The sequence below is a fragment of the Podarcis bocagei genome, assembly GCF_964188305.1.
Source record: "Podarcis bocagei genome assembly, chromosome: 18".
NCBI lineage: Eukaryota > Metazoa > Chordata > Lepidosauria > Squamata > Lacertidae > Podarcis > Podarcis bocagei.
Genome location: NC_138144.1, coordinates 4,743,113 through 4,761,640, shown reverse-complemented (window position 1 = coordinate 4,761,640; position 18,528 = coordinate 4,743,113). Strand labels below are relative to the sequence as shown.

The 18,528-nt window shown below is 49.2% G+C and overlaps 1 protein-coding gene across 3 annotated transcripts in view; it reads right to left on the bottom strand.

Moving 5' to 3' along the window:
* FBN3 (fibrillin 3) overlaps positions 1–18,528 on the bottom strand; it is a 163,610-nt gene that overhangs the window by 55,214 nt on the left and 89,868 nt on the right. For all 3 annotated transcript variants that reach the window (XM_081177548.1, XM_081177550.1, XM_081177549.1), the window contains 11 exons: positions 17,989–18,039; positions 16,615–16,740; positions 14,959–15,186; positions 13,832–13,957; positions 13,074–13,202; positions 10,176–10,301; positions 7,873–7,998; positions 5,851–5,973; positions 3,862–3,987; positions 2,561–2,686; positions 223–345 (listed from right to left, as the gene is read on the bottom strand). In XM_081177548.1, coding sequence (XP_081033674.1) covers positions 223–345; positions 2,561–2,686; positions 3,862–3,987; positions 5,851–5,973; positions 7,873–7,998; positions 10,176–10,301; positions 13,074–13,202; positions 13,832–13,957; positions 14,959–15,186; positions 16,615–16,740; positions 17,989–18,039 — 1,410 coding nt within the window. The remainder of the gene's footprint in view (positions 1–222; positions 346–2,560; positions 2,687–3,861; positions 3,988–5,850; positions 5,974–7,872; positions 7,999–10,175; positions 10,302–13,073; positions 13,203–13,831; positions 13,958–14,958; positions 15,187–16,614; positions 16,741–17,988; positions 18,040–18,528) is intronic.

Below are 18,528 nucleotides of genomic sequence, written 5' to 3'. Positions count from 1 at the left end.
TTTGTGTCATCTGCATATCTGAGGTTGTTGATATTTCCTCCGGCAATCTTAATTCCGGCTAGGGATTCATCCAGCCCAGCCTTTCACATGATGTATATATGTATGTATGTATGTATGTATGTATGTATGTATGTATGTATGTATGTGTAAAGAAGCAGAAGTCCCATCGAAGGAAGAATGGATACAAAAATGTATGGAATATGCAGAAATGGCGAAACTCACCGTTGCATTTCAGCCCATCACCGAGCCAGCCTGTCCGGCACTTACACCGAAAACTCCCGGGGATGTTGATGCACGAGGCGTGCATGTCACAATTGTGAGCTCCGATTTCACACTCGTCAATATCTGCAAGGGGGCGAGGAGGGAAAGCGTGGATTTTATTTATTTTTTAAAAAGTCTGGTTGAAGAGCAACGTTTTTGCCTGGTGCCTAAAGGTGTATAATGAAGGCGCCAGGCAAACTTGAGCGTTCCACAGATGGGGAGCCACTGCAGAGAAGGCCCTGTTCTCGTGTTCCCACCCTCCGGACCTCTCGAGGAGGGGACACACGAAGAAGGGCCTCAGAAGATGATCTCAGGGACCAGGTAGGTTCATATGGAAAGAGGCAGTCCTTGAGGTATTGCGGTCCTGAGCCATTTAAAGCTTTATAGGTCAAAACCAGCACTTTGAATCAGGCCCGGAAACTCATTGACAGCCAGTGCAGTTGGGTCAGGATCAGTGCAATAGGCTCAAACCATCTTGCTCTGGTGAGCAACCTGGCCACTGAATTCTGCACTGGCTGAAGTTTCCGAACCGTCTTCAGAGGCTGCCCTGCGTATAACGCATTGCAGTAATCTAACCCTGAGGTTACCAGAGCATAGACGACAGTAGTTAGGCCATCCCTGTCTGGATAGGGGCGTAGCTGGGCCACCAGCCGAAGCTGGTGGAAGGCACGCCAGGCCACTGAGGCCATCTGAGCCTTGAGCGATGGCAAAGGATCCAGGAGGACCCCCAAGCTATGAACCTGCTCCTTCAGAGGAAGTTTAATGCCACAAAGAGCAGGAGATCTCCCAGCCATCCGGCTTAGGGAACCGCCCATTCCCAGTGCCACTGTTTTATCTGGATTGAGCTTCAGTTTGCTGGCTCTCTGTTGGGATACAGACAGGGAGACGAAGGCATCAGGCTGCCTCCGCGTCGTCTCCGGACAATCTCCCGGTCTCCCGTCGAACAGCATCAGTCAATTAGCGAAACGAGCCTCAGAGACTCGTGCAAACCCTTTCTGCAGAATTTCCACAACGGAAGATTGAGCCAGGAGAGCATATTTACAGGTTTATTCGACGTTGATCAGAACAACATGGAAAAACATGACTGCTTGCATCCGTGTCCAGGAAAACAGCCAGAACAAAAACTACCGTATTTTTCGCCCTATAAGACGCACTTTCTCCCCTCCAAAAATGAAGGGGAAATGTGTGTGCGTCCTATGGGGCAAATGCAGGCTTTCGCTGAAGCCTGGAGAGCGAGAGGGGTCGGTGCGCACCAACCCCTCTTGCTCTCCAGGCTTCGGGCAGCTCTCCGCAAGCCTTGGGAGCCCGGCGCGACTTCCCGCCAGGCTCCCAAGGCTTGCGGACAGCAGCCTGCAGCCCGAAACCCGGGGAGCGCAGGTCGGGGGAAGCTCGGGGTTCCCCCGCCCCAGCCCCGCACCTGGGGGGGGGAAAACAATTTCCCCCCTTTATTTTCCCTCCCCCCCAAACTAGGTGCGCCCTATGGGCCGGTTCGCCCTATAGGGCGAAAAATACAAAACGGAAACTCCCAGTGAGCAGGAAGTAAACTGGCATGTGATACACAACAATCATGCCTGACTATTTAAGGTTCAACGGAACTATATCCTAACATCCTCCCCCTTTCCATGTAACCTGTAGTACCTGTGGTTCAACCCAATTGCAACCTCTGTACATAAACCTTAAGTTATTCTCTGTTAACAACCTTAGACAACAGATCAGCAGGAATTTCATTTCCTGGCATGTAGGACACCTGAATGAGTACTTTCTGAACACACTCTCTTGCGCAATGTAACTTAACCTGCAAGTATTTGGTTCTTTGCTTGCAACTCTCTGAGTTGAGCAAAGCCAAACATGATCTATTGTCGTGATACACTTGTATAGGACATTTCACAGAAACTCTGATGTCCTGAAACAGTTGCATCAACCGTTCAAAATCCATGAGTGAAAATGACAGAGCATTGAGTTCTGCCTCACAGGAACTTAGGCTCACTGTCGTCTGCTTTTTGCACAACCAGTCAAACAGACAGTGGTTGTACATGTAGCATACTCCAGAAGGGCTTGCAGCATCCGTGGTGTCACTTCCAAAACTAGCATCTGCAAAGATTTCAAGACCTCCAGAGTTTCCGCAACGGAAGATTCAGCCAGGAGAGCATACTTACAGCTTTATTCAACGTTGATCAAAACAACACTCTCATCCAGTCCCTTACGGACGCAAGGCACTGGTCCAGCACTTCCACTGCCTCACCTGCCGAGGCAAAGGAGCAGCAGAGCAGGACTTAGCCAGGAACACCTGGTGACGTACCTGTGCAACCGGTGGTGCCCTTCTTGACAAAGTAGCCCAGCTGGCAATGGCAGATGAATGATCCTTTGGTGTTTTCGCACTCTCCGTGAAGACAGATGTTGGGGTTCAGGTCGCACTCGTTCACATCTGCAGGGGGAAGAGGGAGGGAAGTATTCAGAACACCCCTCTTCCAAAGCCTGTGCTCACCCCAAACTTCAAGCAGCCCTTTGTCTAGGAAGCAGGGAGGTTGTAACCTCCCTGTCAGAGCACATTCAGTGTGCAAAAGGTTCAGGATTCAATCCCCAGTACCTTTGAGTATGGCAGGGAAAGACCTCTAAAGGCCGCTGCTATGTTATGTACAGTCATATTGCGTTTTTTCGGGTTACGGACTGCCGAAACCCGGAAGTACCAGAATGGGTTACTTCCGGGTTTCGGCGGTCGCGCATGTGCAGAAGCACTAAATCACGCTTTGCGCATGCGCAGAAGCGCCAAATCGCAACCCACACATGCGCAGACGCACCGCTGCGGGTTGCGAACGTGCATCCTGCACGGATCACGTTCGCAACCTGAGCATCCACTGTATTTCATGAACAGAAATTGGAAATGCTTAAATCCATCACTGTAGGGCTGCTATACATCTGCGATTTCCCTGGACATTACTGGGATATCAAAGGCGGAAGTGACATCTGGGGGAAAATTCCGGAAGTTAATTATTATTTTTTTAATTTTCCAAAAACCAACCCCCCCACAAAAAAAACAAAAAGTAAAAAAAGAATTAAAAATAAAAATACAGAAATATATATATATAAAAATCACAGACCAAGCCAAACACCCCCCCTTTCCCACCCACCACATTGACTTATAACAAATTTTAAACTAAAATATGACTTCCTTCCGTCGATGCTTGAACTTATTTTACACTCTTATCTTTATTGTTGTCGTGTTTCATTTTGTAGATATTTTTATTTTTATTTATTTTATTCCTTTCCCCCCTTACAAACTTTGTCATGCAGGAAGGTTTGTCCTGGATCTTCGGCGAGTAAACCGCGAAAGCCCCAGCGAAAGAAGAACGGATGCAAAAACTTAGGGAATATGCTTCTCCTGTTTCTGCTCCTGAGATATGAGGATTATAATCTCATTTTATTTTTCTTTTAGGGGAAGGATGTCGGTCAGAGGTGGAGCACATGTTCTGTAAGCAAAAGGTCCCCGCTTCTGGCATATTTAGGTAATTCTGGGAGAGGCTGTCACCTGGAACCCCAGACAGCTACTGTCGGTCAGAGCAGACAATATTGGGATGGATGGGCGAATGGCCCTGGTCTTACCGATGCAAGTTTTCATGTCCAAAGAGGCCATGAATCCGTCAAAGCAAAGGCAGCGGTATTCCCCCGGAATGTTGGTGCATTGTCCGCCATCGCAGATATCTGGGTTGTCCTCACATTCGTCGATATCTGGAGAGGAGGCAGGGAGAAACAGATTTTCCTCCTTCCCAATAATAATAGTAATAATAATAATTTATTATTTATACCCCGCCCATCTGGCAGGGCTTCCCCAGCCACTCTGGGCGGCTTCCAAAACAAATATTAAAATACTGTAATACATCAAACATTAAACGCTTCCCTAAACAGGTCTGTCTTCAGATGTCTTCTAATAGTCTGGTAGTTGTTTTTCTCTTTGACATCTGGTGGGAGGGCGTTCCACAGGGCGGGTGCCACCACCGAGAAGGCCCTCTGCCTGGTTTCCTGTAACTTGGCTTCTCGCAGTGAGGGAACCACCAGAAGGCCCTCGGAGCTGGACCTCAGTGTCCGGGCTGAACGGTGGGGATGGAGACGCTCCTTCAGGTATACTGGACCGAGGCCGTTTAGGGCTTTAAAGGTCAGCACCAACACCTTGAATTGCAGGGGGTGGGTTCTTTGACCCCCATGCTAGGCACAAGCCCTCGGGGAAGCAGCACTCAGAAGTGGAGAGGCACCATACTATTATTATTATTATTATTATTATTATTATTATTATTATTATTATTATTATTATTATTGGCGGAGATGACTGGCAGAATTCGAGACCAGGGAGAAGAGCAAGTGGAAGAAGATTGGGAGAAATTTAAAATCTATTTGCAGAAACATTGTAAAATTTCTGAATGTTGATGACATTGAAATGAACCGTGGGGGTTCTAGCAACAAGATAAAATTTAAGATTAAACCAACAACAGATAAATTAAGGGTTATGAATTTGCTGAACCAACTTTTAAAAGGAATACAAGAACGGGGGATGTGAGGAAGTCAGGAAAATATGTGAATTTAAGATATAAAACTAAGAAAGAGGGATTTTTTGTGGTTTTCCTATATGTGCTTTTTCTTTTATACTATTAGTTTTTTAATGTATGCATTTTTGTATTTTTGTGCTTAATGTTTGTATTGTTGTATTTTGTAGTATGTATTTTGTGTTTTTATATTTCTCTTGTCTTTGTATTTTTTCTTTTATACTGTGCATTGTTAAAACTTAATAAAATTTATATATATATATATATATATATATATATATATATATATATATATATATATAATTATTATTATTATTATTATACTCCGCCCATCTGGCTGAGTTGCCCCAGCCACTCTGGGCGGCTTCCAACACGCAAAAAATCAATAATAAAGCATCAAACATTAATAGTGACAATCAGATCCTATATAAAAAAGTCACAATAACTTTAAAATAAAATAAACAACTTATACCAAATAAAGCAATACGCAATAATGCATTCAAATCCAATAGTAAACACTGAAATTAAACACCGACAAGTAATAATGAGACAGTTTACACTTATTACAATAAAGAATTGCTCATCTATAATAATAAACAGCAGCAAATCGCAATACATAAAATGCCACAAATCGTAGAAAACGTAATTTAAAAGGATTAAATTAAGAAACAAAGACACACAACTTATAAAATTATTTGAAATGAAACAATACCCAGACTAGGGAAGGGACAGCCTGTCAATAAAACGGATAGCATGTGTGAGAAGCTAAGCAGGGTCCGGTGCGGTTTCAAATTGGATGGGAGACCGCGTGCTGAGATTTCTGCATTGCAGGGGGGTAGGACTAGATAACCATGGGGGTGCCCTTCCAACGCTACAATTTCCTCATTCTTCCGATCTTAGATTCACAGAACCGTAGAGTTGAGAGGGGCCCAAAGGGTTGCCTGGTCCCACCCTCTGGAATGTGGGAATCACAGCTAAGGACCTGCCGGCTGCACAGCAATGCTACCTTGAGGATGATGGGCGGGGCGGGGGGGCAAAAAGATGCTCTGCTCACCTGTGCAGGACCGCTTGTCGGGCATCAGCGCATAACCCTCGCTGCAGCTGCACTGATAGCTGCCTTCTGAGTTGGCGCAGTGGGTGTCGCAGCCCCCGTTCATGATGGTGCACTCGTCAATATCTGCAAGGGAAGAATAATCAGGGGCTGAGCACCCGGGGAGGCTGAAAGGACGGCTAAAAGGCACAGAAGAGCTGCCAGGAAATGGGAGGTCCGCCACATACAGTAGAGGACTCTAACCAGCCAGCCAGCCATGTCTACCTCCAGAACACTCCATTCCATCTCCAGCTGCAAGGGGAAGAATAATCAGGGGCTGGGCACCTGGGGAGGCTGAGAGGGAGGCTAGAAGGCACAGAGCAGCTGCCAGGACATGGGGAGTCCACCACATACAGTAGAGGACTCTAACCAGACAGCCATGTCTCCCTCCAGAACACTCCATTCCATCTCCAGCTGCAAGGGAAGAATAATCAGGGGCTGGGCACCCGGGGAGGCTGAGAGGGAGGCTAGAAGGCACAGAGCAGCTGCCAGGACATGAGGAGACTGCCACATACAGTAGAGGACTCCAACCAGCGAGCCAGCCAGCCAGCCTGCCACGTTTCCCTCCAGAACACTCCATTCCATCTCCAACTGCAAGGGGAAGAATAATCAGGGGCTGAGCACCCGGGGAGGCTGAGAGGGAGGCTAGAAGGCACAGAGCAGCTGCCAGGACACGGGGAGTCCGCCACATACAGTAGAGGACTCCAGCCAGCCAGCCAGCCAGCCAGCCAGCCAGCTGTGTCTCCCTCCAGAACACTCCATTCCCTCTCCAGCTGCAAGGGGAAGAATAATCAGGGGCTGGGCACTCGGGGAGGCTGAGAGGGAGGCTAGAAGGCACAGAGCAGCTGCCAGGACATGAGGAGACTGCCACATACAGTAGAGGACTCCAACCAGCGAGCCAGCCAGCCAGCCACGTCTCCCTCCAGAACACTCCATTCCATCTCCAAATGCAAGGGGAAGAATAATCAGGACTACAATTCCCATCATCCCTAGCTAACAGGACCAGTGGTCAGGGATGATGGGAATTGTAGACCCAAACATCTGGAGGGCTGGAGTTTGCTTATGCCTGATAAAGACAGTTCAGCTTCTATCCACATATGATCACCAGCTCCATGTTTCATTTTATTTTGCAAAACAAAGCAAAAAACAAACAAACAAACAAACAAACAAACAAACAAACAAACAAAAAACAGGAGAGAATGATAGTGTAGGGATCAGAAGGGATTACCATGAAGAATTATAAAATATACATCAAGCCATCGTGTCCACGATGAATGCATTGCGTTGACTGGGTTTGATATATCGATGATAATTTCTGATTAAATCTCATAAGATTCTACATTCATGCCCTTTTGCCTTTACTGCCCATTTCTCTCTCTTCACAAGTCACGTACACACTTAGACAGGCAGGCATCCTGGGTCCTCAAAGATAATGGGCAGTTTCGTCGATGTAGCTTTTCTTATATATTGATCTTAGGATGTTAATCTTAGGGCCAGGAAACAGGTTTCACATTAAGGTGATAATGGTCACTGTCCTTCTGGCCATTCTTCTTATCATGTGTACTGATTGTATATGACCTCCGGAGTTGCTGTATTCGCTCCTTTCTAGTTTTCATTCATTTACTCCAAAGTATGCATGCCTAACTAGTGTTTATAGTTTAGCTTTGTACCCACTTGAGGTTTGTTTGAATGCTCAAAGGAAATCTGATTGGTTCTTACGAGCACTGTGTCAAGGATTCTTTTGCTAATAAAATGGCCTAGTGAGGGGTGTAGTGTACGCACTTTCTCAGAGAGCCTTGATGGTCAAAGCCACGTGTCTTATTTTAATCAGGGTCCAGTCCTTCCTTTGGCCTCAGAACGCAACATGATAGCACACACAAAGCAACCCCTGTTCCTTGAGAAAGATTTGAACTCTCTCCCACCAATATGCCCATCATTTTATGGCCAAGCCTTAGGGTATCAGAGACGAGCGACCATGAATCTCACCGACACAGCCTTGGCGGTCCGGCGTGGCCTGGAACCCGGAGTCGCACAGGCACTGGTAGGTCCCGATAACGTTGACGCAGCGTCCGTTGCGGCACAAATTGTCGCTGAGTGAGCATTCGTTGATATCTGAGGAGAAGGAAGAGAAAGTTCAAGGAAGGAATCGGACAGAAAAGAGGCAGTCTCATAACATTGCTGTGCAGATCTTACGAGGGCAGCTGGGCATGCGAGGACATAGAGTTGGAAGGGACGGCCAAGGGTTGTTAATGTAGCAGGAACCCCCCACCCCAATCATTCAGTTTGTACAAACTTCACACACTCACACTCACACACTACATATGCCACACTTCTGTTATAAATTCATAGAAAAATCAACCATACATCAGATTGCACTGTTCCATTTTTGTTTTACTCCATATGACAAGGACTATCAATGGGGGGTGGCTTGGTTCTGGTCCGCCATAATCCCTTCACCATCCCAGCACATCCACAGGAGCCCTGCCCAGTTGCTATGCCAACCCTGATGGTCCTAGACAGAAGACCATCAAGATCACAAAGAACTTGCATATGGGAGTGGATTCAGCACAGACTGGAACAAAGGACAATGATCAGCTCTTCCCTCTGGGGGCAGGAAACTGCAAACTCCCCTCTGTCACCTGGAAAGTACTCATGGGGAGGGGGAAAGGAGGAACCAGCCAGGTGACAAGATACTCAGGTTAGCTCCACAACTCCTCCCTCAACCCCTCCTTTCTGTAATGTATGCATGATGTCAACCCCTCCTTTATGCATGATGTTTCTGGGGGTGGGCTTGACCTAGAGGATGGGAATTTCAAAAGTTTTTATAAGGTCTTGCACACCATCTTTCTGCGTCTTTCCTCTCTCCTGCAAGTGAGGGAAACACCCTGTTGCAACAGTTCAATAAAGGCCAAGCCTACAGGCTGCTGTTTTGCTCCAAGTTATCCTGGTTGGTGTCTTTGTTTTTGTCCAAGGGAGCCCTCGGATTTTTCCGGTAACATAATACCCTGCAACGAAGGAATCTTTGGCCAAACGTAGAACTCGAGTCTCCCTCTCCACCGACAGAGCTATCAACCACCTCCCCTGAGTCTGGAAACTGGAAAGTTTTCCTTGAAAGGGGGGATTGCCTTTTCTGAAACTGGGGGCATAGCCTTCCAGAGGGCAGGCAGGACTCCATGAATGGGGCAACTGTGCCCCTGAAGGACCAGGTGCGCAGCCTGGGAGTCATTTTGGACTCACAGCTGTCCATGGAGGTGCAGGTCAATTCTGCGTCCAGGGCAGCTGTTTACCAGCTCCATCTGGTACGCAGGATGAGACCCTACCTGCCCATGGACTATCTCGCCAGAGTGGTGCATGCTCTGGTTATCTCCTGCTTGGACTACTGCCATGCGCACTCCATGGGGCTCCCTTGGAAGGTGACCCGGAAACTACAACTAATCCAGAATGTGGCAGCTAGGGTGGGGACTGGGAGTCACTGCTGAGACCATATAACACCAGTCCTGAAAGACCTACATTGGCTTCCATTGGCTTCCGAGCACAATTCAAAGTGTTGGTGCTGACCTTTAAACCCCTAAATGGCTCAGTATACCTGAAGAAGTGTCTCCACACCCATCATCCAGCCCAGACACTGAGGTTCAGCTCCGAGGGCCTTCTGGTGGTTCCCTCCCTGCGAGAAGTGAGGTTACAGGGAACCAGGCAGAGGGCCTTCTCGGTGATGGCACCTGCCCTGTGGAACGCCCTTCTGTTAGATGTCAAGGAAATACATAACTATCTGACTTTTAGAAGACATCAGAAGGCAGCCCCGTTTAGGGAAATTTTTCATGTTTGATGTCTTATCACTTTATTATTGTTATTTTTAACATTCTGTTAACTCCCTGGAAGACTCCCTGGAAAAGACCCTGATGCTGGGAAAGATGGAGGGTGCAAGGAGAAGGGGACGACAGAGGGCAAGATGGTGGGACAGTGTTCTCGAAGCTACCAGCATGAGTTTGACCAAACTGCGGGAGGCAGTGGAAGACAGGAGTGCCTGGCGTGCTCTGGTCCATGGGGTCATGAAGAGTTGGACACGACTAAACAACTAAACAACAACAAACATTCTGTTGGGAGCCGCCCAGAGTGGCTGGGGAAACTCAGCCAGATGGGCAGGGTATAAATAATAAATTGTTGTTGTTGTTGTTATTGAGCTCCTGCAGCCATCAGCCTCAGTCACGGATAATGGCCATAGGCCAAGGAGAATGCTCTAAGAAGGAATTGAGTTTGGGGGTCCAGAAGTCCCCGATTGGTGAACTTACCCACACAGGCATTGCCCTCTGAGGTGAGCTCGTGCCCTGGGGGGCAAAGGCACTCGAAGCTGCCATCGGTGTTGACGCAGACTCCTCCTCGGCACAGCAGAGGGTCCCTCTCGCATTCGTCGATGTCTGAAAAGAAGGAAGAAGGAAAAAAGACCCAGAAGTTCAGTGCGCCGTATGCAGAGAATGACTCTAAACGCATCGCCTTGTGGTTTTCAACCTCTTTCGAGTCCACGGCTCCCTTTGAAGGAATGGGTTTCTGTGCAGTCAGTTTGAAATGGGACCCAAAACCCCGCTTTTCTTCTTTCTCCAAGAGAGCATTTCTAAAATGCATTAACTTGAGCTGCTGAGCAAATGCATAACAAGAACACAGCTGTATAAACAAAGCTCTCTCCTTTATCAGTCACGGCAATGGACGACCTTGGCTGTTCCAGTGGAGTAGGGATGACATGTCTGGGTCTTATCTTACCACACTCTGATGCACAGACCTAGTCCGGGAACAGTGCAAGAGTGTGTTCTTGGAGTTGGTGACCTCTTGCTCCAAGATAAGAGTATAGGAACAGGAATACCCTTTTATGGTCAGAAGTATAGGAAGGAAAACCCCTTTCTGGTTAAGAGTACCGGAGCAGGAACATCTGTGATGACAACCTGCGTGTACAAGCTGACGTGTCTGCACTCCTGGGGAAGGGAGGAGAGGGTGCCTGGAGAATATATATACTGCATGAAATTTCTCCTTTCTTTGGACTTGCTGTGGACTGACCACGCAAGTGCCTTTCTTCTGCTATCAGGAGAGCAGAAATAAAGAACTCTTTTTCTGAACCAACCCCAGTGTCATTTGACTTCCTTCCTTCCGTCTGGGAGCAACGCAGAGCCCACTAATCGGTAAAGTCTAATAAGGCTACACCTTGACCAACCCCGGTCTTTCTACAGCTCCCCTGTGGGAGCTGCAAATTACAGAACACGCAGGATTTCCCCACCCCTGTTTCTCAAGCCCTCTTTCTCAAACGAAGCAGCTGTTGGTTACTAAAGCTGGACAGGGTTTTGGGTTTTTTCCCCTGCCCTTTGCCCGCCTCTCAGGGCTGGCGCATCATGCAGGGCTGAATCTCAGCACCCACAACCTCCTCCTTGTCTGCTCCCCAGCAGCTGCCACAAGCTGCCTGGGGAGAAAACAGAAAAGACCTGATGAAGAGAGCACAGCAGAGGTTATATTTTCTGAGAATCGCCCGTAAAAATAATCTCTGTTGATGGCATTTTACCATTGTACTGTGGAGAGTGCATTAACTTATGGTCTGTGTGTGTGGTTTGGGAGCTGCACGGCCAGGGGAAAAACAATGCTGTCCAGGGTTGTAAAGACTGCGGAGAGAATAATTGGGTGCCCTCTTCCCACCTTGGATCAAATCTACGCTTCCAGGTGCCATAAGAAAGCTGCAGAGATAGTGCAGGATAGTGCGCACCCCGGAAATGATCTCTTTCAGCTTCTGCCTTCTGGAAGAAGGTATAGGGTTATAAAGACTAGGACTAGCCACCTGAGAAACAGTTTCTGTTTAAATGCGATTTTGGTTTTAAACGCAGTGTAAGGTAGTCTCTATGGGAGTATATTGTATTCAATTATGGGGGATCAGCATTTTTAGGGGGCTAATCAGAATGGGATAGCTGGGATGGCAGGCTTGTGGGTTTTCGAATGTCTGATGTAGATTTTTTCAATTTTGTTGTTCTTTACGGGACAATGACAATAAAGTTTATTGTATCAGGGAACTGCCATCGGCTCAGAGGTGAGGAATAGAAGCAGTGGCGTAGCGTGGGGGGTGCAGGGGGGGCCGGCCGCACCGGGCGCAACATCTGGGGGTTAGGGTTAGGGGGCGCAAATCCACGGGTTAGGGGGAGCAAATCCACGGGTTAGGGGGAGCAAATCCATGGGTTAGGGGGCGCAAATCCACGGGTTAGGGGGAGCAAATTACTTGCCTTGCCCCGGGTGCTGACAACCCACGCTACGCCACTGAATAGAAGGGCAGTTGTGTTACAGGGAGCCTCCAAAAGTCTTGCGAAGCAGTTCCTCTTCCGCGGAGGAGGAAAGCCCCACCTCTAGTGGGGAAGAGGTGCAAGGACCAGAGGATGCGTGTGGGAGCCTTAACACTGCTCCTGGACAAGACGGACAGGAGGGAAACACGCCCTTGCCATCGCCCATCCTGCACGGTAGCCTAAGGCGCAAAGAGGGAAGGAGAAGCTCTTATGTTGGGGGAGGTAAAAAAAAAGACCACTCCCGGATTCTGCTAGCGATTGAACCAGACATGAGCTTTGGGGCTCTCCACTGTAAATAAAGGTAAAGGGACCCCTGACCATTAGGTCCAGTCGTGGCTCACTCTGGGGTTGTGGCGCTCATCTCGCTTTACTGGCCAAGGGAGCCGGCAAACAGCTTCCGGGTCATGTGGCCAGCATTACTAAGCCGCTTCTGGCGAACCAGAGCAGCGCACGGAAACGCCGTTTACCTTCCCGCCGGAGTGGTACCTATTTATCTACTTGCACTTTGACGGGCTTTCGAACTGCTAGGTTGGCAGGAGCAGGGACCGAGCAACGGGAGCTCACCCCGTCGTTGCGGGGATTCGAACCACCGACCTTCTGATCGGCAAGTTTAACCCACAGCACCACCCATGTCCCTCACTGTAAATAGTTTGCACCAAAATAAAACCTGTAAAGCACAGGTTTGGAGTCCTGCCTGGTTACTCTCGAGCAACCGCAACAGCCATCTAACAGTATCGTATCGTAAGGGAGGAGGCCAGCAGCGGCGGTCGTGGAGAGGCAACGGGATGCTCCCTCGCGGCCGCTGTTTCGGACGAGCATCGCCTCCTCCTGAGCTCCAGATAAAACACATTTGGCCCAACCCCTTTCCCAAATCCGTCTCACCCATGCAGTTCTTCATCATCATAAACCCGCTCTCGTAGCCCTCAAAGCATTCACACTCAAAGCTGCCAGGTGTGTTGACGCAGGAGCCGTGGCCGCACAGGTCGGGCGAGATCCGGCACTCGTCGATATCTGCGAGGGGCGGAAGAGAGGTTCAGGTCGCACCATGGGCACAGCGAGTCTCCCTGGGGGGGAAGCCCTGTCCGAGAGTGGGACTGGCTTCTGAGAAGGGCATTTACGCTGGCCCGCTTACCATAGCTGTCAACTTACCAATTTGAAAATAAGGGACCAGCAGCCTCGAAAATAAGGGATCAGCAGCCAAAATAAGGGATTTTCCAAGCACAGGTATGTTCAACTTCTGAGCCCCCCGAGCCAAAGGCAGAAAGCCCAGCCAGCAGCCAAACGAAGCCTCAAGCGGTGGTTCCCACAGCGCAGCAACCCGGCAAAGGGGATGCAGCAAGGAAAACCACCGTCACCTCTCCGCTGGGAAGCGCTGAGCAAAGGCGATTTGATCGGCACAAGGCATGCAAGCTCCACCCCCCAGTCGTTCTTAGACTCCTTATTGGGTGAGCAACGCAGCCAAGCAACACAGCTGGAGCCTCCCTCCTCCCTGGCCGGCAGGGAGGGAGGGAGAGGAGCTGCTTCCTTTGAAACCCGGGAAATTTAAGGGGCATCATCAATAAGGGACAGCAGCGGGACACAGCGCTGGGATAAGGGACTTTCCCGCCAAATAAGGGATGGTTGACAGCTATGCCGCTTACCTGTACAGTTTCTCTCTTCAGCGTCCAGGGCAAAGCCATTGCCACAGAGACACCGGAAGCTGCCGATGGTGTTGCGGCAGGTCCCGTGCGTGCAGAGGCCGGAGAATACCTTGCACTCGTTCACATCTAGAGGGACAAAAAAGAAAAGCTCTCATTGCAGCCTGCCGAGAAGTTGATTGGTGGCAGAAGTGGGAACCTAAGGTCCAGCTCCCATCATCCTTGACGGCTGGAAGATGAACGGATCTCAGAAACATCTACAGGGCCACAGGTTCCTCAGCCTTGTGTTAAAGATAAAGGGACCCCTGACCATTAGGTCCAGTCGCAGGTGACTCTGGGGTTGTGGCGCTCATCTCGCTTTATTGACCGAGGGAGCCAGTGTATAGCTTCTGGGTCATGTGGCCAGCAGGACTAAGCCGCTTCTGGCGAACCAGAGCAGCGCACGGAAACGCTGTTTACCTTCCTGCTGGAGTGGTACCTATTTATCTACTTGTACTTGTAAGAGACAATATGACAGCCAGCTTTAAATCTGGGAAGGGCTGGAGCCGTGGATTGTAGTAAAGGTAAAGGTAAAGGGACCCCTGACCATTAGGTCCAGTCGTGACCGACTCTGGGGTTGTGGCGCTCATCTCGCTTTATTGGCCAAGGGAGTTTGTCCACAGCTAGCTCCCAGGTCATGTGGCCAGCATGACTAAGCCGCTTGTGGTGAACCAGAGCAGCGCACGGAAACACTGGAGCGGTACCTATTTATCTACTTGCACTTTGACTTTTTTTTGAACTGCTAGGTTGGCAGGAGCAGGGACCGAGCAACGGGAGCTCACCCCGTCATTGCGGGGATTCGAACCGCCGACCTTCTGATCGGCAAGTCCTAGGCTCTGTGGTTTAACCCACAGCGCCACCCGCATCCCGGGGTATTTGGTGGTAAACCCATCCACTAGGTATTCAAATTCAAATATCTGGGAATTACATTCCATCATAGGCTTCTCTGGTGCAACGGCAATGAATGCCAGTAAGTTGTCTATACACTTGTCTATTTGGGGACCATCTGCCCAGGGGTTCCAGACTGTGATTTGCCCCTCTCCTCTGCACTCCTGGGGACGATGTTCTCCATCACACACACCCCAACTCACCTTTGTAAAAAGGCCGCCCGGATAAGACATCTCCCCGATTGGCAAAACCAGGTCCTCTTGGGCAGATGGCCTTGTATTCAGCGGAGCCCGGCTTAGGGCACTCCTCGCAGTCAAAACCCCAAGCCGCACCGACAGAGCAGCAGCAAAGGTCAATGCGGTATTTTCCCGGCAGTGGTGCCGTGCACTCGTCTTCTGCCCACTTCATGTAGCACTGCTCCAGTCGCACGTCTGGGGAAGGAAAGGCGAAGGTCAGCGGGGGGCAGCGAGGAAGAAGCCATCTCGAAGGTTTTGCTAGCGGCTGGCGGCTGCGTGCCACGCTAATCGTAGCCTGAGCAGAGCCATCAAAATTAAGGGACATGGCTGGCGGAGGTCTGCTGGTCTACTCTGAGCAGAATTTAGCTGGGTGCAACCCTGGGAATGGGCTCCTCTTGAGAAGATTAAGAGGAGACATTGATTGATTGATTGATTGATTGATTGATTCAGCCTAACAAAATTCGTATGCCGCTTAAAACGATAAATGAAACCTCTAAGAGGTTCTCTCTCTCTCTACACACACACACACACACACACACACACAGGAAAATCCAGACACAACAGTTGTTGAGTTTGGATTTTTTTTGGCAAAGTTGTAGAGCTTTTTAAAAGTTGTTAGAAGGCAGAGGGCCTTCTCGGTGGTGGCGCCCGCCCTGTGGAACGCCCTCCCATCAGATGTCAAGGGAATAAACAGCTATATCTGACTTTTAGAAGACATCTGAAGGCAGCCCTGTTGAGGGAAGTTTTTTATGCTTGATTATTTTTTTAATCATGTTTTTAATATTGTATCTATTGGGAGCCTCCCAGAGTCTCTGGGGAACCCAGCCAGATGGGCGGGGTATAAATAATAAATTATTAGTACAGTGGTACCTCATGTTATGTACGCTTTGGGTTACATATGCTTCAGGTTACAGACTCCGCTAACCCAGAAATAGTACCTTGGGTTAAGAACTTTGCTTCAGGATGAGAACAGAAATCGTGCTCCGGCGGCGCGGCGGCAGCAGGAGGCCCCATTAGCTAAAGTGGTGTTTCAGGTTAAGAACAGTTTCAGCTTAAGAACAGACCTCCAGAACGAATTAAGTACTTAAATCGAGGTACCACTGTATTTATTTATACATACCCCGCTCATCTGGCTGGGTTTCCCCAGCCACTCTGGGCAGCTTTCAACAGAATATTAAAATACAATAGTCTATTAAACATTAAAAGCTTCCCTAATCAAGGCTGCCTTCAGATGTCTTCTAGAACTCAGATAGTTGTTTATTTCCTTGACATTTGACGGGAGGGCGTTCCACAGGGCGGGTGCCATCACCGAGAAGGCCCTCTGCCTGATTCCGTTAACCTCATTTCTCCCAGGGAGGGAACCGCCAGAAGGCCCTCAGAGCTGGACCTCAGTGTCCAGGCTGAACGATGGGGGTGGAGACGCTCCCTCAGGTATACTGGACCGAGGCCATTTAGGGCTTTAAAGTGTATCGCTTTGCCTCCGTGTTTCGCACGGGGGCTCTCCCCACCCCCGAGACGTAGCAAGGTCCTTCCCATGGAAGATGAGAAATAAGGATGTCATGGGGAACGCGGGGAAAGGGGAACCGGGAGCCCGCATGGCTCATTCCTCTTCTCCATCCTCACCAACGCACGTCCTGCCAGAGCCGTCCAGCGTCAAGCCTTCGGGACAATCGCAACGGAAGGACCCAACTGTGTTCACGCAATGGCCGTTGGAACAGACCCCCGGGAAAACCTCGCATTCGTTCACATCTGGGAACAGAAAAACGTCGTGAGGGTCGTTGCAGGGTCTGTTAGTCAGCGGGTGGGGACTGGAAGGGGGGATTAGCGGCAAAATATCCATTTTGGGGTCTAAGAAAAGGCCAGCAGATCCTGAGCACAAAACACAGGTGGGTTCTGCACCCTCAAAGCACAAAAACCCTCCTTTGGAAACACACAGTTCCTCAGAACACCCATTTCACAGATGGTAAGGTAAAGGGCATAGCTCTCAACTTTTCCCTTTTCTTGCGAGGAATCCTATTCGGAATAAGGGAATTTCCCTTTAAAAAAAGGGAAACGTTGACAGCTATGCCCCTGGGCGGTTAAGTCCAGCCAAAGGCGACTATGGGGTTGTGGCGCTCATCTCGCTTTCAGGCTGAGGGAGCTGGCGTTTGTCTGCAGATAGCTTTCCGGGTCATGTGGACAGCAGGACTAAACCGCTTCTGGCACAACGGGACACCGTGATGGAAACCAGAGCGCACGGAAACGCCGTTTACCTTCCCGCCGCAGTGGTACCTATTTATCTACTTGCACTCGCATGCTTTCTGTTAGGTTGGCAGGAGCTGGGACAGAGCAACAGGAGCTCACCCCATCGCATCTCTGGGTTATTTGTGGGGCATAGGAATTCATTCATATATATTTTTCCCCAAAATATAGTCCGGCCCCCCACAAGGTCTGAGGTACAGTGGACCGGCCCCCTGCTGAAAAAGTTTGCTGACCACTGCCCAAGAGGCTTGGTGGTTTAGATCACAGCGCCACCCACGTCACCCGCAGATGATAAAGTGGCAAGTCTAAAGACCTGGCTGCTGTGTTGAGGCAGGCAGGCTCACATTGCCTTGTCCAAAATTACCGTATTTTTCGCTCTATAAGACGCACTAGACCACAAGACGTACCTAGTTTTTGGAGGAGGAAAACAAGAAAACAAATATTCTGAATCTCAGAAGCTGGAACAGCAAGAGGGATCGCTGCGAAGTGAAAGCAGCAATCCCTCTTGCTGTTTCGGCTTCTGGGATAGCTGCGCAGCCTGTGTTCGCTCCGTAAGACGCACACACATTCCCCCCTACTTTTTAGGAGGGGAAAAGTGAGTCTTATACAGCAAAAAATACGGTATGTTGCCCCTGAGCAGGGCAAATTCAAGGGAGGAGCTATCAAAGACACAAGGACGCTCCTCTTTCGTGGGGAGGGGATTGGGGTTTCCTCGGTAGGCCCCCCCAGGATACGAGCTGTCAGAGCGCCCCATACCTTCGCAGGAGACCCCCTTCATCCTGGCGTAACCCCTCGGACAGGTGGTGTCTGTGGCAAAAAAAGAAAGTGAGATAGCAGCCTGAGAACCACGAGACTTTGCCAAACTCGGAGACCCAAAGGTGCTTTGGAGACCAAGACCCCTTGCACACTGCAATTTGGCCAGTGCACCACTAACACTAAGCTGATTGCAGCCAAAGTGTTTTGTTTTTTTACCAGAGGTTGTTAATTCAGATGCCAAAATATCACAAACTGTGTGAACAGTGAACCCAACTTCTCCATGTGGAACTAATAAGCTTTAAATTTTTATTTTTTGTTGTGATTTTGCATTGTTTTGTTTATAATTTTTGCTAAGTGCCATGGGTACTTAAGGGCAGTATTCCAATAAATAAGTTGGCAAACAGATCAACAGCAGCAGTTACAGATAGGTAGCCGTGTTGGTCTGCCATAGTCAAAATAAAAAAATTCCTTCCTGTAGCACCTTAAAGACCAACTAAGTTAGTTCTTGGTATGAGCTTTCGTGTGCATGCACACTTCTTC